This window comes from Mesocricetus auratus, unplaced genomic scaffold (genome assembly GCF_017639785.1).
Source record: "Mesocricetus auratus isolate SY011 unplaced genomic scaffold, BCM_Maur_2.0 Super-Scaffold_4256, whole genome shotgun sequence".
Taxonomy (NCBI): Eukaryota; Metazoa; Chordata; class Mammalia; order Rodentia; family Cricetidae; genus Mesocricetus; species Mesocricetus auratus.
Genome location: NW_024429182.1, coordinates 64,622,510 through 64,648,531, shown reverse-complemented (window position 1 = coordinate 64,648,531; position 26,022 = coordinate 64,622,510). Strand labels below are relative to the sequence as shown.

General features: G+C 43.0%; 2 protein-coding genes across 5 annotated transcripts in view; one reads left to right on the top strand and one right to left on the bottom strand.

Moving 5' to 3' along the window:
• The window catches only part of Dock1 (dedicator of cytokinesis 1), a 495,662-nt gene that overhangs the window by 206,172 nt on the left and 263,468 nt on the right, over nucleotides 1–26,022 (top strand). The window lies entirely within an intron of this gene.
• The window catches only part of Insyn2a (inhibitory synaptic factor 2A), a 57,458-nt gene continuing 31,547 nt past the window's right edge, over nucleotides 112–26,022 (bottom strand). For 2 of the 3 annotated variants that reach the window (XM_005064272.4, XM_040752590.1), the window contains 2 exons: nucleotides 18,573–18,644; nucleotides 112–2,910 (listed from right to left, as the gene is read on the bottom strand). In XM_005064272.4, the coding sequence (XP_005064329.1) occupies nucleotides 2,727–2,910; nucleotides 18,573–18,644 (256 nt within the window). In that variant the 3' untranslated portion in view covers nucleotides 112–2,726. The remainder of the gene's footprint in view (nucleotides 2,911–18,572; nucleotides 18,645–26,022) is intronic. The other variant, XM_040752601.1, reaches the window with a different exon arrangement.

Genomic DNA, 26,022 nt, shown 5'->3' with positions numbered 1-26,022 from the left:
TTTCCAAACCCTATCAGAGTGCCTTCTAGACCAAATATCTGACCATTATTATTTTCTTGGATTTTCCCACAGTTTAGAGGCTGTGAAATAAGTTTGGTAGCCATACAAACATTACCTTTGATTTTTTTATTTAAAAATTAATAAATATTTAATGACAAGTATAATAATTTACTCTCTATACGTAATGCCATGTGTACATCTACATAGGAGGGGACACTGAACTTTTTACTTGGCTTTGTATGAAAGTGTTGACTTCAGTCTTTCCAGAAGGGTCATCCTCTGTCATTGGCAAATCATGATTGGTTATGAAATGCGCTGAAAATACATTTTATTTCCTGTTTTGGGGAGATGCTTTTTCTTTTGAGAAAGAGTTAGTTTATCTTCAGAGTTTCATTTCTTGTTCTAAAATGTTTAATTTTTTTTAATTTGGGGACCTAGACTTGAAACAGTGACATCACTGGTAGTCACATGTATTTGCATTTAGACAGATGGGCAGCACTGGACAGAAAGTTGCTGAACCCTTTCATTTGCTGAGAACACAGAATTCTTCAAACATATGAGGAGAAAACTGGTTGCTAACAGTTTTATAACATCAGTTAAAAACAGTATAAAAACATGAAACACATGTTTAAAGGTTTCGTATGCATGAAACAATTGCACTTCCTTCAAGGTATAGGATCAGCTTAGTCAGAGCTCTTCTCCAACACGTCTGTTTACTGTTCTTTGTGGATTTGAATTCTTATAGAGTATTTATTTAAAGGCATGTGTTTGTGTGTGTGCCTGTGTGTGCACGTGCACCCTCATTTGTGGTGTGTATGTGTGTGTGTGTGTGTGTGTGTGTGTGTGTGTGCGCGCGCGCATTTTGAATTAAGCAGATTTGAATTCTTATAGAGTACTTCCTTAAAGGCATGTGCTTGTGTACATGCCTATGTGTGCACGTGTACCCTCATGTGGTGTGTGTGTGTGTGTGTGTGTATATGATTGCATTTTGAATTAAGTATATCTATGTAGTATGGTTTGAGTAACCCCCAAATAGTAGTCACACAAAATATTTTTTTAGCTTCTTTTTCTTTTAAAGACCAGATCTGATTGCTGATCTCTATATCCTTATATAACTCAAATGTTTAGAACTAAATGGGACTGTTGAGTCCAGAGGAAAAGCATGGTGAGCTTAGCTTCAACCCATCCAAAGCAGGCCATGACCCTCTCCAAAACTGAGCTGCTGTGGGTTTGCTATCAGAGCCACCAGGCTGCCGTCAGCATGCAGTCCCAGTTGAACATGCTGGATAGACACTGAAGACTAGATTTTTCTTGTATGCTCACAGCTATCCAAAATTTCAAGTTATAAAAAGGAAAAAAAAATAAAAGTTAAAAGAAGACCCCCCTACTTCCTACATGAGAAGCAGAACACTGAGAGACATCATTAACTCACAAGAGGATTTTGTTTTCTATAAAAAAGATACTTGTAAAGGTGCCAAAAAATGAGTGAAAAATAAAGCAGTGGAGGTTTACGTTGTGATGTGTCATCAAGAGAGAACTCTTGTGTGTGACGGCAGATTTAAAAAATGCCTAAAAACATTTGATTCACAGCTTTCCTCTAAGTATGCCATTTAATACAATTTACTGATGGGTTAGATGTAGGCGATGGTAGGTTTGGCCATTGGTAGCAGCTAAGGGAAACAATCTGTTTCTCTCTGAGATGGTCATATCTTGCACTGCAGTGACAGAGCATAAAGAACTGTAGAAACCACCTGGTTGCACTCAGGGATTGAAGAGCGTCTCTAGGGATCGAGCCACAAAAACACTTTGTGCCCCAGCCCAGGCACCGGTGATTTATAAGTAGCTCTTTTACCCATTGTGTATCTTTGCCTCTTTCCAAATTCTTGCCAGATTCATCATTTGGCCTTTGGGCATCCAAAGATTAACAACAAGATCTAAGAAAGCTTAGTGTCCATTAGTTCTGACCCTGTCAGCTTGCAATGATTGAAGGCATATCCTGACTTGGGGTGGGGGTAGGAGTGGTTCCTGGCTGCTGGCCATTTGGAAAATGAGCAGTAAACATGTCGTCCATCTGGAGATGAAGAGGGTGCTAAATCTGTGGTGTCAATGTGACACTGGGATGTGGTCACTTGGCTTAGCGCTACAGCACACGAAGGCAGATATACATAGAGTCACATTTTTGAGATTATTCATGGTCTCTGACCACTTGAAAAAAAAATTGTGCTTTCTCCGGAATTTAATGTGCTGAAAACTGCACTCGCCCCCTGCTTATTTGCAAAAGGAAAGGTAAAAATGAAATCCTTTGCCAACGGAAGGCTTGCTTTCTCTTCTTGTTTAAAAAAAAAAACTAATAAAAGGCCAAAAATAATGAGAAGTTCCACTGTCTACAGAAGAACAGCCTGCCGCATGGAACGTTGATAACTCAATACTCATTCCTGGATGGGAACTGCCGGGGGTTAGAGTTTTTCCTTATCTTTGATTACGTAAGTTTTATTTCAGACTTTACACCCCACACAGTGAAGTGCAAAGGACAGCTGGCAAGGGTGACAGTCACTCCCTTGCCACTAATTATCTGTTGGTGCGAAGGCCTTTTTGGTACACAGGGCGAGAAGCAGGGAGCACGCATTGGCACCGCAGTTCCCTTGATCCTATCCATTTTGGAAAAGGACTGAATTAAATTCCAGTGGGTTTGAAAGACGGTCTGGGTACTCCCAAACCCACGAGTCTTAAAGAAACCAGAGTTTCCACCTTCCATGCTTTTTGGACTCAGTTTTGGATTTTTGCTTGGGCGTGGAGGAGTAAGTCTCCTGAGTGTAAGGCGAAGGGATGACCTGAGTTTCCTCAACAGGGTGCAGTTTCCTCAGCACAGGCTGGAGTTTGTCTTCCTGTTGCTTAAAATCCAGCTCCACACTAGAAAGACAAAACACAGAGTTTAGTGTGTGACCCTAGAGATCTGGTGACCCCCATCAGGGTTATGTTCATTGAGAGTCTATTTGTAACATGTCTGCACCGTTTAATAATAAACATACATATAATTGAGCACTCATTTTCTTTGGAAAAGAACCGACTTTCACAGTCAAACCTTTTAATTTCTAAAGTATGCAGTTTTTTCACAGTATATCATGAGGCTAGGGGGATGGTTTGGTGAGTAAACAGCTTGCCATGCAAGCATGAAGATATAAGTTCATCCCTAAACTCACACTTAAGAGCCAGGTGTGGAAGTGTATGTCTGTAATTCTAGTGCTGGGGGCAGAGTTCAGGCAGTGCCCTGAGCTCATTGGCCAGCTAGCCTAGAAATCAATGAGCTCGAGGCTTGGAGAGAAACCCTGCCTCCAAAAATAAGGTGGAGATCCACCAGAGGCTACTTTAAGACAACTGACTGTCCCTCTCCCAGCAGCTATCATTTGCCTATAGCTCCTCAGGTAGGGGAAGGATTTCATACCCATCTCTCTTGTCCATGCTGGGATTTTGTGTGGCTTAAGTTTACACAGGGTTTGAGCACGTTGTCTCAATGGCTATGAGTTCATATGTGCAGCTGCCCTGTTGTGCACTGAGGACACATTTCCTTGTATTCCTCTACTGGCTCTTAGACTTTTTCTGTCCACTCTTCCTCAGTGACCTCTGAGCCTTGGGATGAAGGCCATACATCCAAGAGTAAATGGGTGACACAAATTGATCTTGATGGGTAGGGGAAAAAAGGACACAAACTTGTGTTGGGCAGGACCTGGGAGGAGATACAGTGCAGGGTGTATATGATAAAAACACATTATTCAGAATTCTCAAATTTGAATAATAATGAAATTTAAATTGCATGGAGAGCAACAGACGAAGATGTGTGACTCCACTTCTGGCTTCCACATGCATGCACACACATGCATGTGCACCTGCCTGGCCACAAGAACATGTACATACACCTTACCCAATGAATTTAAATCAAAGTCTATCAGAAGTCGTGACACATACACACCCACACCACACAATACATCAAGCTGTGTCCTCCTGTGCAACCACCACTGGTCAGAGAAGCCTGTGGACTGAAAGCACCAAGAATCGAATGATTTTGGCCTGCCTTCTTGCAAAATTGTATTCATCTCAAACATTCTTAAGGACCATAGCTAGGAGGAGACCCTGGGCAGGATTTTTGTGTTTATCACTTCAGCACTACTAAAAGGTTCTTGTCCTTATCAAGCATGAGTTTCCCAGATGCAGCATAGATCGTGTTTGGTTAAAACAATACAAGATTATAATTATGTGGGAGCAGGAGTGTGCAAGGATGTTTGTGTTAGAAAGATAAAATTGGAGATGTGGTTCAGAATATACCTGCTCCTTGGGATAATGATTCTGTGAGGAATGCTATCAGTGTGCTAGAGTTGTTACTTAGTCTTTGGTAAGCAGTGATGGTCTGCTAGACTCCACTGTTAATGGATCCCCTGGCCCATGTGGTTTGTTGTGATGATGTGGCACTGGGGAGCCCCCCCCTTGGATCATGTGGTTTGGACTAGGGCTGTGAAGCCTTCTACCCTGTTCTCTTGTCAGATGCCAGACTAAATGTCAGTAGATTTCAGTGACTGTTCATAGCATTCTCTCTAGCCAGGGGGCCCATGCACCATCTCTAAACACAGAATCCTATCCATTTAGAGAACCATCAATCCCAGCCAAATTCTGACATTTCAGGAACACAAACCAGCAAAGCCATATTATCTGGAGTTTTAAAAATAAGTTCAAGACCTATCAAATATATAAATTTATGACTTTTAAATCCCATACACCATTTTTCTTATTGTCAAAGGCTATAATATCACTGAGGGTTCTTTTTTAATGTCAAGAGCAGTTTAAAGCTATTTTCCTCTTTCTTTCACAAGAAGCCTCATTCTCTTATCCATTTATTTTTAAGAAGCGTGGTGTGTGTGTGTGTATGTGTGTGTGTACAGAAGTTAGAGGACAACTTTGAAGAGTGTGTTCAAATCCTAGTTCTAAGAAGTAGAACTGAAACTCATTATGTCAAGTGTTGCTTCTTGAGAATGTATGACAGTGGAGACAAGGCCCCTCCTAGGGACAGCTGTGCAAAGGGCAGACCATACGATGTTCTGAACCTGGGATATTCCAGCTTGTTTGGGCTGTGGAACCTGAGAAAGTAGGAGATCCTGTCTTGGTGCAGGAGCCTGGGAAGCAGGCCTGAGTTAATTCTCTCATTGTCACTGAACTTCTATTTATGTCAGGTCAGGGAGAGGTAATTGCTGTCTTACTAAATTCTAGAAAGAACATATTCTCAAACACACAAGCCTATGAAAGGCCTCTTAGTTAGTGAATAGTTCAAGTATGACTTTGTTCTTACTATTAAATGTTGATTGCAGATTTTACAGTTGGGTTTGGTGCTGATGAAGAAAAGGGTTAGAGAATTCTCAGCCTGGACATTTAGGCAACAAGAGCATTCAGAAGTCTGTGAAATGTGATATTTAGCTAAGCTAATACTGAAATACATTCCCCCATGTCAAGGCTATTGCAATTGTCCCAGGTAGCTTTTTAGTTATTAGAACAGAGCATGTGGCTAGCATCTCCTAGGCTAACATGCAATCCTGGGCACCTGTAATTATCGAATTCCCATTAAGCAACTACACTGGGAATCCTGTCATTAACCAATTTATCACACCGCAGAACCATGTAATCACAGAGTAATCTAATCTGAGTTCTTGTTAACGAAATGACTCGACTTTATCTGTTGAGCAGACTCCTGTTTGGGCTCATCCAATATGCTGCAGCCTGGAGCACGCTTGATAGAAGAGGGCCACCAAGCCTGGCAGTGAGGTTCAGTGACACAGTGACCCTGAGCCCTGCCTGTCCTCACTGCTTGCTTTGTCTTGTCCAGGCTGCAGTGTACTTGCCTAGGGGTGGCATGTGTACATCAGCTACCCACACTCTGGATAGGCGAACCCTGGCTGTTAAGTAACAAAAACGTGTATTTTTGCCCCCTGCTGTCTACTAGCAGTTTCTTGTCAAAGTGCACACTGGGTTATTTGGGGTTGGAAGTAGATGACTGACTGCATGGGACAGAATTGCAAGGCTAAGAATCTGGTTATCTTTGGCTGACTTGGAGCAAAGGTTTCTTTGAGCTTAATGGCCAAATGGTATCTGCTAGGAGCAGAGGTTCTGGATAGTGCAGAGCTGTACAGCTGTTCTATCTCCAGTCCTTCCTCTCTGAGGATAGCCAGTTGGTCACAAAGAGTGTAGGGAGGTCTGCATTTGGTTGATGGCGCTGTCACTGTCTTTTCTTTACCTCCTTCGTGTGACCATTCCTTTACCCAAATTGGGTGCTTTCTCTGGCTCATAGCATGGAATGCCATGCTTCATTTCCCCACCCCATTCCTACCCCAGCTACACACAATTTCTGCAACCTGACCACAAATCCTCACCTTCTGTCTCTGAGTTCCTTCTCTGCATGATATGAAGTGTGGAGAATTCTGTGTTTGCTTAGGTATTGGGACCTGGCCAGGGTTTCCGGATAAAGTGGACTCTGGTATCAGATAACAGGCTATATCCTGTATTGAATGGAAAAAAAGATCCCTGGACCCCATGTTTGTAGCTATTGCCCAGAGCATGTTATTGAACCCCTCGGAAGCTTTCCTTTTCTTATCTGCACCTCTGCTCTCTTTCCAGGCATACAAAACAATGCCTCTCATTAGTAATTCCCAGTGGACAGAAGTCTGCAAATGTTGCAACACCTTGGCCATACTCTTCTGTGGCTCCTGGTGCTTCATAGTTAAAGGATACAAAGACATTTCATTTCTTTGGTTACTCTTTTCTCTTAAATGTTAGTTCATAAAATCATTTTTCTATATATTTCATATATATATGTGTGTGTGTGTGAAATGTTATACACACATGCTCCTGAACATGTATGTAGATGTACACACATATACATATACATATAGGTCTGAGATAAACCTACCATTTCTCTTGGGCCATTAGTTTTGTTTTACCATCCATCCATCCATCCATCCATCCATCCATCCATCCATCCATCCATCCATCCATCGCAGTCTCTCACTGGCCTGGAACTTGCCAACTAAGGATAAGCTGGTTGGCCTGTGAGTTCCAAGAATCTGTCTGTCTCCATCTCCCCAGTGCTGGGATTTTAAGTATTTGAAGGATGACTGTGTTTTTATGTGTGTTCTGAGGCTGGGCTTGGGTCCAGCAAGGTCAGGACTTTATCAACTGAGCCATCTCTCCTACATAGTCTATATATTTCTAAAGAAGTAAAAGTTTGCCCTACCCCAAGTCTCAGGCTGCTCTCTCAGCTCACACCAAGCTGTTTTCTTCCTGGGGACGCTACTAGGTTGCTTCCTAATGCTTCTCTAGCATTATGGGACGTTGCAGTACAGGGTGGCCCTGGGGCTTCTCTACTCGCTCCTCCTCATTTGAAGCTCCTGTCAACTGATGTCTATTCCTCAGCCCAAATGAATACCTCAGGTGCAGCCGCTCTCTGGTTCTCACTCTATATCAGGGAAGAGTTAAGGGCAGGTGACCGCCCCCCCCCCAGCACCTGCTTGTTTTCTGAAGTGGAAGCCCCCACGTTGTTGTTGTTTTTAATCTCTCCTGCCTGCCAGTGCCCTGTGGCTCAGTAAGCTTCAGATCCCTAGCCTCTGTTTTTAATTCTCTTTGAGTTAGACCACAGGTCCCTGGTGCTAACGGTGACTCTCCACGTCTTGCTCTGCCACTGTGGATAAATCATCTCGCCTTGGGGACCTGAACTCCCTAGGCTGTGAAGTGGTGATGAAGAGTCTTCCACTGAAAGGGCAAGCCCCAGAAGCCAGGGCACTGTGAGCATGAGGGAGCTCTTACCCTGTGGCAATGCTTCTGAGGATAGCACCAAGTGGCAGTGAAGGTGACTGCTGTATGGACAGCTAGATATCAGCCCCATGGGGAAACAGCAGCATTGTCCAGAGGAGACCTTCCCAGGCCCATGCTCCTTTGTGTGCTAAAGGAATCTAGGCAATGCTTTCTGTTTAGTCCCATTTATGAACATCCCTGGCCACCTCTCTGGCTAGTAGAAAACACAGACCCAAAGTAGCCATTGTTCCCCGCTGAGAATTTCCCCACTTCTAAGGGGCACTCTCCATCTAGTGTGTTCAACATTGCATCTTTCTGAAGTGCACTCATCTATCTTCCCTCACATGGTTGGTGACCACCATCCCTCCAGATGGCCACACCGCAGACGGCAAAGATAGCCAGTCACACATTGCCATTCTAGCCTCAGTGACGAGCACACAGTTTTCTGTCATTGGACTGTAACAGAGAATACAGGACTCCAGTGTGCCCCTACCCAAGTACCAGGATTTGGTTATAATCCTAGTCCCCTCCTTGCTTGCTTTTATTAATTTGAAGATGGACACTCCTCTGTTCAGAGAGATAGACTGCTTCTTGAACACACTGCTGGGAGTCTGAAAAGGAACCTGCCTCTGAGCCCCTGGCCAGAACTCTGTTTCTCTGTATCAAAGGCTACAACCCGGTGTCAGCCACAAGAGCCCCAGCATGGAGCAATCCTAATTCTTACACATAATGGTGTTAGCAATGTTTGAGTCTTGGGGATGGTCCCTTTTGTTTCCAGAATGCTGTTTTCAGACAGCTGGCCAAAGGAAGAGGCTACTGAGTGGGGCTAGGAACCACTGCACTCTAAAAAATTACTGAAATCTACTCAGAGGATTCCTTTGCAACCAAACTCAGGAATTAGGGGCAAGTCTGAATCCTGTATTTAGGCTCTAGAAAATCCCCCTATTCACCTAAAATCTGCAGGGCATTTATTTCCTTATGAAGTCGACACACTCCCTCCTTCCTTGGTGCTAATTTGGGCTTCAGCCAAAGGCTCCCTGACTTCCACCTATTGGTTTAACCAAAGGTGAGGGCTGTGGCTGCTGTGGGTTCTTCTGCCTTGAGTAATATTTAAGTCATTGCTTTGCAAACAAGACCTGGGGGTGTGAGCAGTTTTCATTCTGAGGGCCATTGTTAGTTTCACAGTGTCTGCAGATGGGAAGCAAGGTGTTGCTGAAGGTTTTCAAAATCTTTACATACTGGGGGAAAAGAGATAGTGTATTTTTAGATTCTAAAAGAATACTGAAAGAAATTGGATTATTAGCTTTGGGAATTTTCAAGGAGAATTTTGAGGCCTGTCAAAGCTATTCTTTTCCCCTGACTTAATTTATTTTATTAAAAAATATTTCCGTTATACTGGAATAACATTGTGTAAGGTATTGTTAAAGGATTCCAATCTGTCACCCCTGCCCATCCCCACTTAAAGAGTGTGAATAAGAACAAGGCCATATATGTTGGATGGAAGGTGGATGTTTTTTCCCACCTCGGCTCACACTGCTAAAGAACTCAATATGCACAAGTGGAATAATTGAAGTGACGCTGGAAAGGATATTTCCACTAAGATAATCGTTGGATGACACAGGCTGCAGAGACTGCTGCTCCAAGTGGCTCTGGATCGCCTCAGATTGGCACTGGCACAGGTTCTGCATACAAATGCAATTACCTCTCCCTACAATAAGACTTCATTAGCCATGTTGCTGTCCTGCCCCTCATCCTGACCAGCTCCTCCAGCTCCTTTCTGCACGGCACTGGGAACCAGAAAAGAAGCATCTTCTCGTGTGTATTGCATGTCTTCGCAACCATGTATTTTGTATGCCCAATGTGTGATAAATTACTTGGGAAGATGTAAGAAAAAATAGTCACAGCCTCTGTATATTCTTTACCATGTCTAATCATTTGGGGTAAGGGCATATATACTTAAGGTGCCTCCTATTTGAGATGCATGTCCTGAAAAGTCCTCAGTTGCTCACATGGAACCACCCTTAGAGATGCTCTGGAACCTGCCAGTTCCTAACTCTCCAGCAGAGGGAGCTCTGGAGAACACACCATTGCATCCCCATGCCCCATTGCCTGACATCCCTCCATGGTATCCTGTGTCCGCCATACCTGCTCTGTGTCAGATGATGGAAGTGTGACACTCCACAGGACAGCTCACAAGCCTCCTTCTGGTGTTAAACAAGGTCTGGGTAGGCCAGGGCTTTCCCTTCCATCCTGGTACCCTGCCCACCTATTGCCCTAGTGAGTATCTTCAACTGATGTCACCTGTGACCCCTCTTAAGGTAGCCTTGATACTGAAGAAATGAAGCAGGAGTGGGCAGCATCTTTCTGAAGTCTGTTCCAACCCTGCTCATAAGAGCTTCCTCTCTGAAAACAATCCTCGTTAATTAATCTGAGTCAACATTATTATTATCTTTTACATCTTGGTACTATCCCCCAAAGCCTTTGAATCTAGTCTGGCTCACTGTTATTTTCACTGAAACACACACATTAGAATTTGCCCCCTTTCATTGCGCTGTTATTTTATGAATTAACCAGTTCAATAAAAGAGGGAAGGGGCGGATTTGCTAATGGTTTCTTTCATTGTTCCCTTTGAAGCCAAATCTGAACACTAGGTGAATCACTGGTGACATCAGATTAGTCTGGCAATGGAGTTTCCCAGATAGGCTGGAGACAAAAGACTTCACCATTTATCCTTAAAACACTTCTAAACTAATTAAAGCCTATTTTGACAGGAAATAGGAATGATAAAGCAGAAAAGTTTTACTTAAAGGAAAGTCCAACTCGGATCTCTAAAAATCTTCCTTCATGTGGAACCTCCCCTTCATTTGAATATCTCAATTGGTCCAGATCACAATCAAAGGGGTGTCATCGTAGAGGAAAATGTGACTATGTCCACCATCTCAAAATTTCCAGTTTTAGGAGGTAGAACCTTCTGGGTGCTTAGCATTTCAATGAGCTGCTGAGCAATAAGCACAACCATCAGGTATGGGCTAGATCTACACACTCCCTTACCAATAGAGGGACAAGATATTTTGGGGGGCTGCTTTATAACTGTCTGCATATTCACCCCATGCATATGCTTAGTCTGAAGTTCCAGACCCTTTTTTGTTTTGTATTTGTAAATAGCCAGCTTCTTGGATTTCATGGTTGGAAAGGATTCTTTGTAATTCTGCAGGACTTAACAGGTGAATGGATACCAGCCAGCAAGAAAGGGAACAGCTGAGCCCGAACCCAGGGCTCCCAGATCTCAGAGACTGGCTCTGACAGGCTAATGCTTCCAGCCTTTGCCTGATGCTATTTTCCCATGAAGTTTTTATTTCCTGAAAGTGCTTCAAGGCCTTTTGTGCTTTTGGTGTTTTTCCACATCTTGTATAGTTCCATGGCAGAATTCCACTTTATAGTAAGATATGTACAGCCACTATGGCAAAGGTCTTCATACAAGACCATATACACCTTCATCCCAAAGCAGGCAACCTGGTCTTGAATACAACAGCCTTCTTGCCTCCCTGAGCCAACCCCTACTAGGAACATAGGGTCTTTTTTCTGCTTTGTGGAGAAGACAGCTGGGTTTCCAGTGTTCAAATGTGAGACCGATGGGGTCAAGTTCATTGTCCTGTAGGGCTGTCTACCAACAAGCAGGTATGACAAATTGCAATTTGGGGACATTGGCAGCTTTTATTGCCCCTAGAGTATTTTAGCTTCTAAGATTACCATGGCCATGTGGCATTTTAAAATTCTCCCAATTTGGAATCTGTATTATCCTTCCTTAATCCCAGAGTCGCTCCTAGCTGGCAGAAACTGAAATGGTGAAATGGAGAGCCATAGATCCTCAACTCAAGGATACAGTCCCTTCGCCTTGGTGCTAAAACCAGGCTTTGGACAATAAGGACTCTGACCTTGAGCTAAGCTTTCCCCTTTTGCTCAGATTGTTATCATAGAGACATTTTCTGTCTCCTGTGGTGTACCAGTTTTTTTTGTATTCAGATGGGACCCTTAACTGGTGTGCCTCATTAACCATCACTGCCCTCACTGTGTGACACCTACCCAAGGCCATTGCTATTAAGATGACAGGCTTCTTTCTTTCTCTTTTTCTTTTCTTTTTTCTTTGACCCAGACTTTTTGGTGTTCTGCAACTATCTGCTTGCCAAAAAATATGCTGTATTTGTTCCTGGACTTGTTTCTGCCCTTTATATTTATAATTGAAATGCTGTGATTTGAATACTGTGGAAACCAGTAAGTTATTCTTGTCTTTGGGAAGAGCGGCGATGTCAAATAAAATGCACAGAAATAACAGGGGCAGCTCCAGTGTCACCCGCCACTCTCAAGTCGGTCTCTGTCATCCAGTGTCCACCCTGGCCACTCTCAAGTCTGTCTCTGTCATCCAGTGTCACCCCTGGCCACTCTCAAGTCTGTCTCTGTCATCCAGTGTCCACCCTGGCCACTCTCAAGTCTGTCTCTGTCATCCAGTGTCACCCCTGGCCACTCTCAAGTCTGTCTCTGTCATCCAGTGTCCACCCTGGCCACTCTCACGTCTGTCTCTGTCATCCAGTGTCACCCGCCATTCTCAAGTCTGTCTCTGTCACGTGGCATGGCTTTATTTTTAAGACAGAAAAGCAGCCATGACCCCTGGAAGGTAAGTTCAAGCTCATGCTGGAGGTATCTACATTTAGAGGACATTCTCAGGTCTCACTGCAAAAGACTGCCTATACCTTAAATCACATAGATGTAAGATTTCAATGTCTATAATTTAAATTGAAATGACATACTTATGCTAGATAGATAAGAGTTGCTGTGGTTTTCCCGAGACAGTGGATTTTTAGTTAATGAACAAGACTACATTTTTCTTGACTCATGAACGTCAAGAAACTTTTGTGCCATTTCAGACACTGTGAGAGTAACTGTTGTGTTCTATCTCTAGTAAAGAATGACATGCACTGGGTTTAGTGGCACACACCTTTACTCCCAGCACTTTGGAGGCAGAAGCAAGTGGATCCCTATTAATTTGAGGTCAGCCTGGTCTATACTATGAGTTCCAGGACAGCCAGGGCTACATGGTGACACCCTGTCACAAAACCAAACAGAACAAAGAATGACAGGAACACTGAGTGAAGAGTTAGATTCAATGAAATAGGGACTTAAGGAATTGTGGGAATGCCAGCTGAACTGTTAACATGCAGGATATTCCAGAATTTGCTTACTAAGCCTAAGTAGCTTCTGTTTGCTACATGTCTTTGTAGTTGAAGTTGTTTTCTTGTTTGTCTGTGTTTTATTGCTTTGAATGGAATAATTTTCAACTACTTTCCTGGAAGAGATAAAGCCCCACTTCTCCTTCCATCCCATCCTCTGCTGATGCTTCTGCATTCCTTCAGAGTCTGATGGAGCCTCTGGGAGGCAGGAAAAGCCTCTTCTCTATCCTGGGCATGAAGAGCATCCCAACAAATCTTGTTGCCAATGAACAGGCCTCTGGGGGTTGATGCAAGTCCACTGGTTTGTTTAGGAGAACCAGAGGGATCCATGTGCTTCTGTCTTTGTACTTCGTAAGTCTTCTTGGGGTTCTGGGACATTGTTCTGGTGACTGGATATTCACTGGTCTTTTGGATGGCCGTTGGCTAATGTATTTGTATTCCAGCAGAATTCTGGTTGAGCCAATTGAGCATGGTATCCCTCTACACTAATTCCCCTGAAATATCCTTCTCTGGCTCGTTAAATGACTTTTAATATCACTTTTAATGTAAGTCACCCCTGAATTTAGAGTTAAATTTATTTAAATTATTTCAGTTACATTGGACAGTATCATAATAAATTCTTTTTTTCAGTCACCCACAAAATGTTAAGTAGTTTTAGGCTGAACATGCTCATCCCGAAGTTTCTGTGGGAATCTTTGCTACTTCAATCTTGCCACAGTAGAAGACTAGATAAACTCTGGCCCTGGAAGTGAGCTGAACCCCAGGGAGGAATTGTCAGAGACACACTTGCAGGCCCTAGTTTTTTAATGTCACCCATTAAAAATGGAATATCCTGGTTAAAGCCCTTCACTGTTGATTCAAAGTCATTATCCTCAGTGTGGACATAGTACCAGGATTCCACCAGGCATGGTCACCTGAAAGGTGAGTACAGAGTTCCCACCAGGCATGCTCATCTGAAAGGCACTCCCTCTGACGTGGAACATGGAGCTCTAGATAGGAAAATCTTTGTGTGGTGCTTGATTTTCTTACCTCCACATTGATGACAGTCAAGGACAATCAAGAGCTTCGTGCCCTGACCAGGGTTCTAGATAGCTTCCTGGTGCCTTGTGTGCTGTCCATACCTTAGCCTTTTACTTGTGCCTCTTACAAAACCATGGTGCAGGATGGATTCAACATGGTGGCCTTTTCAACCCCAGCTCTACTGATTCCTTAGATCCAGTGACTTCATTGTCATGGGCTTTCCTATGCATTACAGGACACCAGCAGCATCCCTGGCTTCTTCCTACCCACCAGATGCCAGTCATGCATCCCCACTCATGACCAATGAATCCCTTCTGATTCTGCCCATCGTCCTGTGGGAGTCAGAACCTCAGTGCCTACATCTAGCTGTGGTTTCTTCCAGTAGCTCCATGACAATATCTTCATGTGTCCCAGCTCTGCTTTTAAAGAACTGAGGCCTCATCTGGGCTGCTGAGCTTGGGTTATCACAGCTGTATATGTGTTGCACCTCAGCAATGGGGCATATGAGTCTGAGACTAAGTGGCCTGAAGCCTTCCTACACTGTCTAGGTTTGATCTCTTCATGTAGTGGTAGTGACATTTTGTCCACATTTTATTTTATTTTTTATAAATGAGCAAGGAAGATCCTCTCTGTATTTTTAGACATATAAAACTTAGTTACTACTGTTTTTTGAAATAATATTACAGCTTACTAAAATTTTTTTCGAAAAGAGATTATGTAGATATGCATTAGGTATAGGAAAAGATGCTGACTAAGCATCAGGAAATACAAATCAAAACCACATTGAGACACTGCCTCAATTTATAAAGACAACACTGTTGTTAAATGTTGACCAAGGAAAAGGGGGCCGCTGATGGTGGGAGTGTGGGCCACCACAACCACTGTGGTAAACCCTGTGAACTGTCCTCAGGAAACCGGAACTGCCACCATAAGGGCTATATCTTTACTCATGAGGTCAATGTTATCTCAGAGATGTCTGCACTCACCATTGCAGCCCAGTTCACACCAGCCAAGACATGTGATCCCTCTCAGCCCTTGACATCATTCTTCATGTTTGCAAAGGAACTAAAGCATAACACTTGTCACTGTGGTCACAGTTGGTGAAAATTTCATACCCCCCCATAAGGAAATATTAAAAGACAACAATTTGTGAAAGTTTTGACCATGTCTTAACATCTTAAGTTACTGTCACATCTAACTTTTGCCTATTGAAGGTTTCTGTTCTAATCTCATGGGTGTCGATCATTACCAAGCTTAAATTAAAAACAAACACATGACTGCCTTAAGTAATTACCCCATAATTGTTAATCTAAGTATGTTTCTTACCGGAGAATAGTTCCCGGCGTCCTACCCCTATGGCGTCACATGTTGACTCTCTTGTCTTTCTCCTTCCCAGAATCCTCCTGGACTCCTAGCCCCACCTATCTAGATTCCTATTGGCCAGCAGTAATTTATTGACATATACACAGGACTTCCCCAACATCTCCTCTTTTCTGTTTAAACAAAAAGAAAGGTCTTAACTTTAACATAGTCAAATTGTATATGACAGAACAGTTATCAAGTAAGAACACAGTTACAACATTTTGTCTATTAACATTTAGCAAGATCTAAAGAAAATATCATCCATCCCATCCTTGTGAGTCCAAAGTCCTATATGTAGCTTATCTTTTATCATAACTAAGGAAAACTATAATTATAACTATCTGTCTTCAACTCCATCAAAGACCACAGAAGGATAATATATAAACACTAGGATTGACAGAGACATCTTACTGCCTGGACAGTCACCCGAAGTTCCTCTGTAACGTTGGGGCATCCATCTTCAGCCCATAGGCCACAATGTGTCTGGAACACTTCTCAGCAAAGCAGGAAATTTCAAACTGTCCATCTGCATTGGCAGTCTGTCATTAATTTTTCTTTGTCCTGCAGAAAGTCTCGCAGACTCTTCCATGAAGCAGGAACCCTGTAAGACTGAGTTCAGCATTCACTTTCCTGTGGGTCCTGCATGTCCAGATTATACAACAACAGTCAAACAGTCTAGGCAAGAGCAGTTTCTTGCCCAAATGGCTAATCTTGCCATGTTGAAAGCAAACTTTATAATGAGTTTCTTCGATGCCCATCTTCCTCTCAGACGTAATTGGTGCTGCCAGGAGCAGACATTTCTCATTGTCAAGACAAACCCTAAACCATTTTAAATGCCATGTTCTGAAGGTCTTTGAGAGGTTTGAAGACTGTCCATCTCAAATATATTTCTGTATATCTAGAAACCTAACTTATGTAACTAGAAATTCTATTATAAGTAACTATCTATAGTCTGTATTCAATTATGCATTACGTTGTAAAAGATCAGTATACTTAATCAAGAGGAGAAATATAAGCATCACAAAACTGACCTTGAATTTGTATCAATAAATGAAAAACAATACCCATACCATAATTCCCCTTTTTACCATTAAAAAAGATTGGCTGTGATCATTAGCCAATTATAAACAACCCCATTTAAATGAAAACAAAGATTTATAAACAAGATGGGAATTGGGACATCGCTTATTCCAAACTGCTTCCTGGTGGAAGGGGGCGCTGTTCATACCATGGGGATCATGACAAAACTCAGAAACCTGTATCAGTCCCTATTTTCCGGGCCTGTAAAACTGCATCATCTTAGCCGTTTCAATTGTTGGAACATCTGATCCACTGCTTCCGGGGGTCTTGGTTCGTGAAACCACAGAAGCCTGGAAGGAATCTTCAGCTTTTCATTTTCTGTAGAAACATAAATAAAAACTCCTTTTCCGAGTAACATATCCTTATGCTTAAATTTTTAAGTCAAGGTATTTTCAAAAGATATAAGTTGTATTAATTTAGCAGCATTTATAATCAAATGTACTTTAGCAGTTGCTCCTTCCTTAGCAATGAAAAAACTGAAAAACACAATAGCGTACAGTATCCAGACTCTCTGTGTGATTTTCATCTTTACGTGGCTTATTTATTTATCTATTATTACTTTATTTCTTTCACTTTCATTTATTTTTCTCTGAGACAGGGTTTCTCTTTGGAAATCTGCCTGCCTCTGCCTCTGGAGTAAATCCTACCGGCATGCGCCACCACAAACCGGCTTTTGTATTTATATACCACTTTGCTGTTTTATTTTCTCTCTTAATCTCATGTATATTTTTAAACACACTGTAAACCTTTAGAGATTTTCTTCATCCAAGTCTGACTTTACTGTAAATCTTTATGTTTTTCTGGCCACGTGTCTTATCTGTAAAACCGCGGCTGTTTTAAACTGCCGTTTCAAGATGGCGGGCGTAAGCGTGATTTCAGCTTACCGCCTCAGTCCATGCTGACATCCAGCAAAAACTGCCACTTCCAGCTGTACGTACACATCTTTCAATCGTTAGCAGAGTCTCTTAAAAGAACCTTGTTGGGTTTTTTTTTCTTTTTATGCCGAGTCAGGAAGACTCCAGTAAGCGAGCCACGTGAATCTCGGCTTGTCGCTAGCAAAACACCTGAGAAAAATGCTGCTATCAAAAATCTGTGCTTCTCTCCGTTCTTCTGTTTCTAAAATTCCTTTAAAGCTTTTGTTGTTTTGCGTGGAAATTCAATCCCACTCCTGACACCATTTTGTTAAGAGAAACTTTTTCCTTGAGAAGGAGCCGTCCCGCCCGCCTGGTTCCAGATCCGCATCAGTCCCAAATAAACACACAGGAGGCTATATTCATCATGAAGCTGTTGGCCTTGCTTGTCTCTTACTGGCTAGCTCTGCCTTAAGTAATTACCCCATAATTGTTAATCTAAGTATGTTTCTTACCGGAGAATAGTTCCCGGCGTCCTACCCCTATGGCGTCACATGTTGACTCTCTTGTCTTTCTCCTTCCCAGAATCCTCCTGGACTCCTAGCCCCACCTATCTAGATTCCTATTGGCCAGCAGTAATTTATTGACATATACACAGGACTTCCCCAACACATGACAAACAGTTGTAGTTTCCTGAGAGGCGATCCTGTTGATGAAATGGAGAAGACCATGGACCTTGTGAGTTCTCTGAAAAAATATCTGTACATGACATGTGAGCAGACTGGATCTACCATGCAGTCCTAGCCTATACAGTGTGGATTTGGGCCTTTGATCTATACCATCTGGTGGGCATATATTTTACTGTTTGGCTGGAGCACACTTATGTGCTCAAGGCTATAGATTCCCAGGGAGCAAGCCATCAAGATGATACTTGCTCCTGAGACCACAATGATGCATTTGCAAGATAAACGTGTTCAAACACTCCTTCATCCTGGGATTGTATACCTGGGGGATGGAGGGATGGGGGTGAGGGTTGGGTGGAGGGATGGCTGTTTAGACATAGCATAGTTATTGTCAAGGAGGGCTCTTTACTTTTTTGGGGGGGTCTGATGGAATCTTCCCAGCATGGCCCCAATGATTCTTGCATTAGTGGGTAAACATCATTTGTCACTCAGAATAACAAAGTGGGAAGAGAATGTTAACATACCTATAGATAATACATGCACTGTTCCTGCACGTGTCACAATTAGCTGTGTCTTGCCCCGTCCGATATGAAAGCCTACAAGATAAGAACAGGAGAGCATTACAATCAGTGGCTGGGGGTAGGGGGCCGGCCGCTGACCTCACAGAGCAGAGAAGCCTCTATGCAGATGCCTTCCCAACGTGACATGTGTGATCATATGAACTGATGCCTATATGTTTACCACTGTGCTCCTGTTTCTGTCTTCATGGTACCAGCCAGTACCCATCTACAGCCAAGATGGCACTAAAATTAAATTTAGAATGTGAACATACACTCCTGGATGACATGTGTAATCTGATTGTGTTATAACCATGAGGAGTGGGGGGTTTAAAAGTAGCTTTATGTTTATTGTATTTTTTTAATTTTTATTTTTAAATTTAAATTTAAACTAGAAATGTTTATTGTATTTTTAAAAGATCTTCCGGGGAAAACCATGAATTTAGAGGCTGACAACTGCCTGGTTTTATGACCTACCAACTCCTGTCCTGCTAAATCAGGGTTTGACATGCATGGCCTCTGGCTCAAATCCTACCCCCTCCTCAATAACTGGTTTGTCTAGCCTTCCCAGGATGGATTTCACATTGTTAAATGCTTGAAAAAGAGTCCAAAGAATACTATCTATAAGATGATTCAATAATGTATGTCTCCAAGGGGTTTCATTCTAACCATAAAGATTGTGATTTAAAACATAGGTGAATATGCATATAATTTCTTTGGGTTTATCTTTTTGGTCTATAAATTCCAGAATATTCCCTTAGTAGATCTGTAGAGAAAAACAGCTGCTGTCATCTGTGACTGTGTCTGTCTTACTGTCAAGACTTGTGATGCACTCTCTGGCTGTGCCATTTGCTAAGTAATGGCTCTGTGAGGACATAACAACTTCAGTTCACTCTGGAGACCAAGCAGGTGTTTGAGGTGTGTGTGTGTGTGTGTGTGGCACACAGGTATGTCAGGGGTTGTAACTTCCTTATAATAAAATAACTAACTTTTGAGGATTGTTTTGTAGTTAGTATTGAAACTTGCTTTGATTTGATGGGGAGATTTACCAGGTCAGGTTTACCTACAATCTTGGGCCATTCACCTCCAAGAACCTTGTGTGTGGTGCTTTATGCTCCCTCCCAACTACTCTATGTTGGGTGGACTTTCTGCTCCTTCTAAAATGCATGAATACTGTATTCTAAACATTGTTTGCACCCAGGCCCAAACAGGAGCAACTGAATCTGTTTAGTTGATGTTGGGCGAAATGTTCCCATCTGGATTTATTTCTAATCACTTTTCGGGCAGATCTGCATGGACAGCATCACCCAGCAAGGGAGCCATGTGTACAGTGGCTATGTCAACACCAATGGTGTGTGTTTGTGACCTCTTTTGCTTTGTACACTGTGTGCATATGCATCATGAGTTTCAAACTGTTTACGCGTTTACATTTTGTGTTATGTAAACATCTCACAAAAGCACTGGCTGCTCAATACTGATACTGTCTCTGTGGGCTCAGTAAATGTAGGCATGACTTTGAGTTCAGTGTAGTTTATTTGAGTTGGGTGTAGCTTCTTTGTTAATCAGGTAATCATATTCTGCCCCAAAACTTTACCAGACATATTCTATGATTCATTGAAAATGAGTTAGAATCACAATATTACCATGTCTGTAATGTCCCTCTGCTATACTGGGCACCTTTGGACAACCATGTCTGGCCTTTCCACCTGGGTCATGTCACCCCTCTGTTCCTTGCCATGTGGGACAGTTCATGTTCTTGGCTCTTTTCGCCCATAGGTAAGCCCCAAGTATACACACTGGCTTTGTCCCATCCTAGCCAGGGCCCTTCTCTAACATTTTGAGAATGCACAGGGCCATTTTCTTTTCAGTTTACTCAAGACAGCTTGGCCCCCAGCTTCTTCTTGGCCATAACTACCCTACACTAAGAAATAAGTGCTGTCCTTGTGTCCACATCCTTGGTGTGACATCCAAGCTGTGTCTGTCCATGCTGATGGGCTGTCAGTCTGGTGGGCTGGGTTACCCACAAAGTTCTGCTCTCCCAGTGGGCATAAGCCATAGAGAGGCGGTGCACCTAACAGTCTTTTGTGCTAGCCACATCCAAGCTCTAGTGCTTAAAGAGGCTCCTGTGGTTCCCTACCACTGTCTGGGGCACTCGTTGGTCCACTTCAAGCTCCTAGTCCTTCCTGTCATAGACCTAACTATCACTTCCACTGGGCCTGGACATTTTTTTCTCAGTAACCTCTAAGCCTCAAGGGTCTTTTATTAGTGCTTGGAGTCTTCCAATTAATTATTCTCTCCTCATTTTATAGTACAGAATCCAGCCACACTCTAGGCCCAGGATCTCATTATTCTCAGACCCCAGGCTTCTGATGTTCTATACTGCCGTGCCTCTATCCAGGGACCTGTGTTTTTCAGTACATGTAATTGGCAGCTTGGGACAGTCAATGAATCCGAAAATGACAGGACAAAGGCTTCAGGCACCAGAGAGTCACAAGAGGACCCTCCTCCAGGATGGTGGAATACTTTTAAAAAGAAACTGTCCTTTCTAAGCTCTCCTGAGATGACTATACTAATCACTTGTAAAATGCACACATTTCTATCCCAGTCTGTTAGCAAGTGCCTACTAAGTCAGGCATGCATGTGGCTGACCAGAAGCTAACTGTGATGATGTTAAGTACTTGCTCTTAGGAAGTGCTCATCAGAGGTAGAGGTATGTGGTCACCCAACAGGGAGGGTTGCATGGTCTCCTGATGTTGGTCACATTGCTGTTTTCTTGGTGGTATTTTTCTTGGTGGTATTTCCCATCAGCTTTCCCTCTCTGAGATGTATGTTCAGGACTTTACCTACCAGAACCTCTTCTTGGAGACCCCTTCTGCATCTCTCTCTCTCTCTCTCTCTCTCTCTCTCTCTCTCTCTCTCTCTCTCTCTCTCTCTCTCTCTCTCTCTCTCTCATTTAAAGCAATCAAACTAGTTAGCAAGGGATGACCTTGGGATGAAAATGTAACTAGCCAGCAACTAGTGTCAATCAATGACTCAACTGAAATTTATCCAATGAAGGAATGAAGGAGTCTTCTCCATACAGGACTTTTGACTAAGGAATCTGTTGTGCTCTGTGTTAAATGATCTTGGACCTTCTAAACTATAGGATTTGGCTTCACTGATCATATTAGGACCACATTAATAACTGGAATGCAGTATTTGAACTTGGTCTGTGCTGCAAACACAGACATCACAGATAATGCACTTCCACTCAAGGACTAACCAGGCCGACCCTACTTAGCTTCTGAGAGGAGGCAAGATTGGTACGTTTAGGGTGGTATGGCCATAGACCAGATGCACTCTTCTTGAGGGCAGGAGCACTAAGTGCCAATCAAATGCCCTTGCTTTCTCCCTGTCCCCTGAGACCCCTTTTCATAAAACCAGCATTTGGAAGGACTGTCTCTCTGTCTCATTATTGTAACTGAGAAGAGCAATGCCAACGCTGAGACCACTGCAGCAAGAACTTCTTCGGGAGCAGTAAGGCATAGATTTCTGATGAATCATGAGTTCATGAATGTAACAGCCTAAGTTACTGACCGAATTTTTTTTTTGGGTGGGGGGGGGGTCCTGAGAAAGTGCTGACTTTGTTAATTTTTCTCATTGTTTGCTTTCAGGCATCCCTGCTTTATACTCAATTATGTGCACATCTTAAATTCCATACCTGTTCCCATCAGCTTTCTCTGTTAATATGACTCTGGCCAACTCTTATTGCAGTTGGGGTTTGTTTTCTTACTCTAACGTCATGAACAACATGACTCAAGTGACAAGTGAGTGGCACATTTGAAAGGGAAAGATACATTGTGAATAGTTCTTGTCTCAAAAGATGAACCCCTCTGGACTCTAGTGGCAGAAAACATCTGTCCCGTGTAAAGACAACTTAGCACTGCCCCACTGTAGTGACCTATAAGCCTTCAGTCTTAACAGATACTTATTAGATTTGAAAAAATAAGATCCAGCACCAAGGACAGCACTCAGGCCAAGGAGCAGTTTAAAATCTCTCTCTCTCTCTCTCTCTCTCTCTCTCTCTCTCTCTCTCTCTCTCTCTCTCTCTCTCTCTCTCTCTCTCTCTCTCTCTCTCTCTCTCTCTCTCTCTCTCTCTCTCTCTCTCTCTCTCTCTCTCTCTCTCTCCACCTATCTGCCCATCCCCATTCATGAGTGTGTATCTGTGGATAGCTCTGAATGAGTGTCAAGCCCTACACAGAACAGAATCTCACTTTTGCTTAGGACAAGACGACGAGGCCATTTGTGAGAGCCCAGGGATCTGCCTGTCTTTCCATCTCGTGATCACAGGGATTATAAAAGCATGCCAATAAAGTCAGCTTTTTACCTGGCTTTTGGTGACTGAATGCTCACACTTGAAAGGCAAGTACTGTAGTGACTGATCCATATCCTCATACCTGTGTACCCCTTTTCCTTGGTTCTAGTACGCCATTCCAACTCAGAACCCAAATCCATCACTCAGCTTCCTTCTCTTTGCTGATGCTCTTTGAAAACACCCTTGTGTAGGAATGGGCTTTCTGTACTTAATAGATAATATTAGTCTTGAGAAAATAGGATCTAGCACCAAGGACAGCACCCTTGCCAAGGGGCAGAGAGAGTGTGTGTGTGTATAAGGTACAAGTAACTAGACATGATTTAGAAACTTCATAAGGATGTGAAGATTATGAGTTCCATGGAACCTGGACAAGGACTCGGTATTCCATGGAAACTGAATTTAGACAAGTTTGCTTTGCAGGCACTTCTGAGAGAGACCATCCATAGCATCACTTCTGCTTTGATAGGAAACCTTATTTCTCAACAAAGTTTTACATCATTTTTTAAAAGTACAGTGAGTGTGATTTGCAGAATACAGCCTGCATCTCAGCCTGTCCCTGCCCAGAGAATCAGATGGGTGCCTCCCTGTAATGGCCAGGGCTCCTTGACTTCAGTTCAGCATTTCAGTCTCCCTCGCTATGGAATGCTTTTGTAGTAATTTGCTACACTTCTTCAGTTGTTGTTAGCGAAAGTCCCTGAATATATAAATATAAATATGTGTTTTTTACAAGTATATTCCCCTTTCAAACATGCTAGTGTATATTTTTGGAAAAGCATTGGTAAGAGTTCCTGTGTGGGATTCTCCAGTTTTTCTTTTTAACCAGAGCTGAATTATCAAAGATAAAAGGCAGGGAGACAGAGGGCTGAGCTGCAGCAGTGGTTTTATAGCACCCCACAGTGATGCTAAAGGAAGAAGGATGGCTGCCAACTTCAGCTTTGATATATCAAGGTGCTGTCCTGGGCTGCAGAGATCCTGTAGGTCAAGGGATGGGAGTGGCAAACTACATGTATCCATTAAGGGAGCAGGGGAAGGTAGGAGGTAGGAAGCATTGTGAAGAGTGCAGAGGAAAGGCCACTGGGGCTCCCTTCCAAAGGATCTGAAAGAGACAGGATCCATGGTTCTTGAGTAAAACAAATTTAAGCAAAAGCCAAACACCGCTTGTTTATGTAGATCAGATGGAGTAAAAATGGAGGAGGGGATAGGGAAGAGGAGAGGAGTTGGGAAGAAATGTGGAGGAGGAATGGTAGCGAAAAACAGGGAGAAGGGGGGAAAAAGAGGGAGGAAAAGTGAAGAAGAGCATGGAGAAGAGGGGGTGAAGGAAGAAAAGGGAGGAGGAGGGCCAGAGAGAAGAGTAGGAGAGAGCAGGGGAGAGGAAGAGGAGGAAGAAAAAGGTAGGGAAGAGGAGCAGGAAAGGAAGGAAGGGAGTAGGGGGTCCAGGATGAGGTCATCTCTCCCTGTGCTTTTGTGAGGTGTAGAGTCCAACAAAGTCCTGAGATCTCATAGGAAACTATCTGGAAGGGGGTGTTTGTTTCCTGGCATCATACAGTAATCTTGACATTATTTTGACTGAGACTGGTTGTTCCTGTAGCCACAGTGATGCCCGTGTACTTTCCCCCATAAGATCTTTTTGTTTTTTATGGTACTGAGAATCAAACTCATGGCCTATGACAACAATGCCACCTCCACAGCAAGGGATTATTCAAACATGGGGGAATGATTTAAACTCTAGCTACCAGTGAGGCAGAGATGGGGGAGATGGGGAGAGCTGCCAAGGTCTAGGAGTTCAAAAATAATGGGAGATGTAGTGAGAATATTCAAAGAAGGGGGTGGGGGTTCACAGGAAGACAAGAGGGAGGAAAATAAGGGAGAAAGAACAGCAGAGCAGAGGAGGGCTGGAGAAGTGGCTCAGAGGTTACAAGCACTTGCTGTTCTTGGAGAGAACCCAGGCTCAGTTGCTAGCTCCCATGGGGCAGGTCACAACCATCTGTAACTCCAGTTCCAGGGGACCCAGCGCCCTCTTCTGACCTCCACAGGCACCAGGTGCCTTATATGGTGCACATACATACATGCAGGCAAAACATCCATAGATGGAAAATAAAAACAAGCAGACCCGAATAAAAAAGAAGAGAGGATGGGAAGGTAGAGGAAGCAGGAAGATCTAATATTCTCAACCGAAAACTCCCTTGCTCCCCTGTCTTGGTGACAACATTAGTCTCTGTATTGAGGCTGATTTGGCTTCAACACTCTGGAAAATCCTCATCTTAGCATTGCCTGTGTTCTGGCCTACGGTGCGTTATGGGTCCTTCACCCTCCCCAATTCTGCTTAGTTCAGGGGACAGCAAGTGACCTTGTAGCTTATTCACTGTCTTTTAAATGGCATATTAATTTTCAACAAGGTCACATTTCTAGCACTGAACAAAAACATTGGGGGTGACCCTCCAATAGTGGCTTTTCAAAACACTAGTTACATAGAGTGTTGAAACTGTCACACTGAATTAACACAAAGGCTGTGTTCTCATCCTGTGTGTATAGCCCTCAGCCAGGAATGGCATTTCTTGAATAAAAAAAAAATGCAATGACCATCTCTACTCTCTGTGATAATTTGTGTTCTTATCTAATTTATCCCCTTAATTTTGATCTCTCTTTTTTCTTTGGGCTTTTTTCACCTTGTGCCAATTTTTTTTCTTCTGCATTCTTGCCCAGCTGTCCCTTCTTGATAGCTAAGCCATCATTTGTGTCAGCATCTTAATGGGCTTTTCCACATAACAGTCTCAAAGTGACATTAATTAGAGGCACGGGATACCTCTGTGAACGGCAAGAAATTAAATCTCTAAAGTAGTCAGAGTTGGCTGTTGTGGGGAACCTCACAGGTCTCGAAGCTTTCCGAGAAGCAGATCCTGCTTATTTCTGTATCTGAAACCTCACTAGGAATTTGCTAGATCATGTACTGGAAATGAACCTAGTTTATGTATCAGCTCTTCCGTTGCTAATGTAAATTTAGACTTTCCCAATATATCCATAGAAACATCTACATTTGTTGTAAGCATTGGAGCCTACATAGAT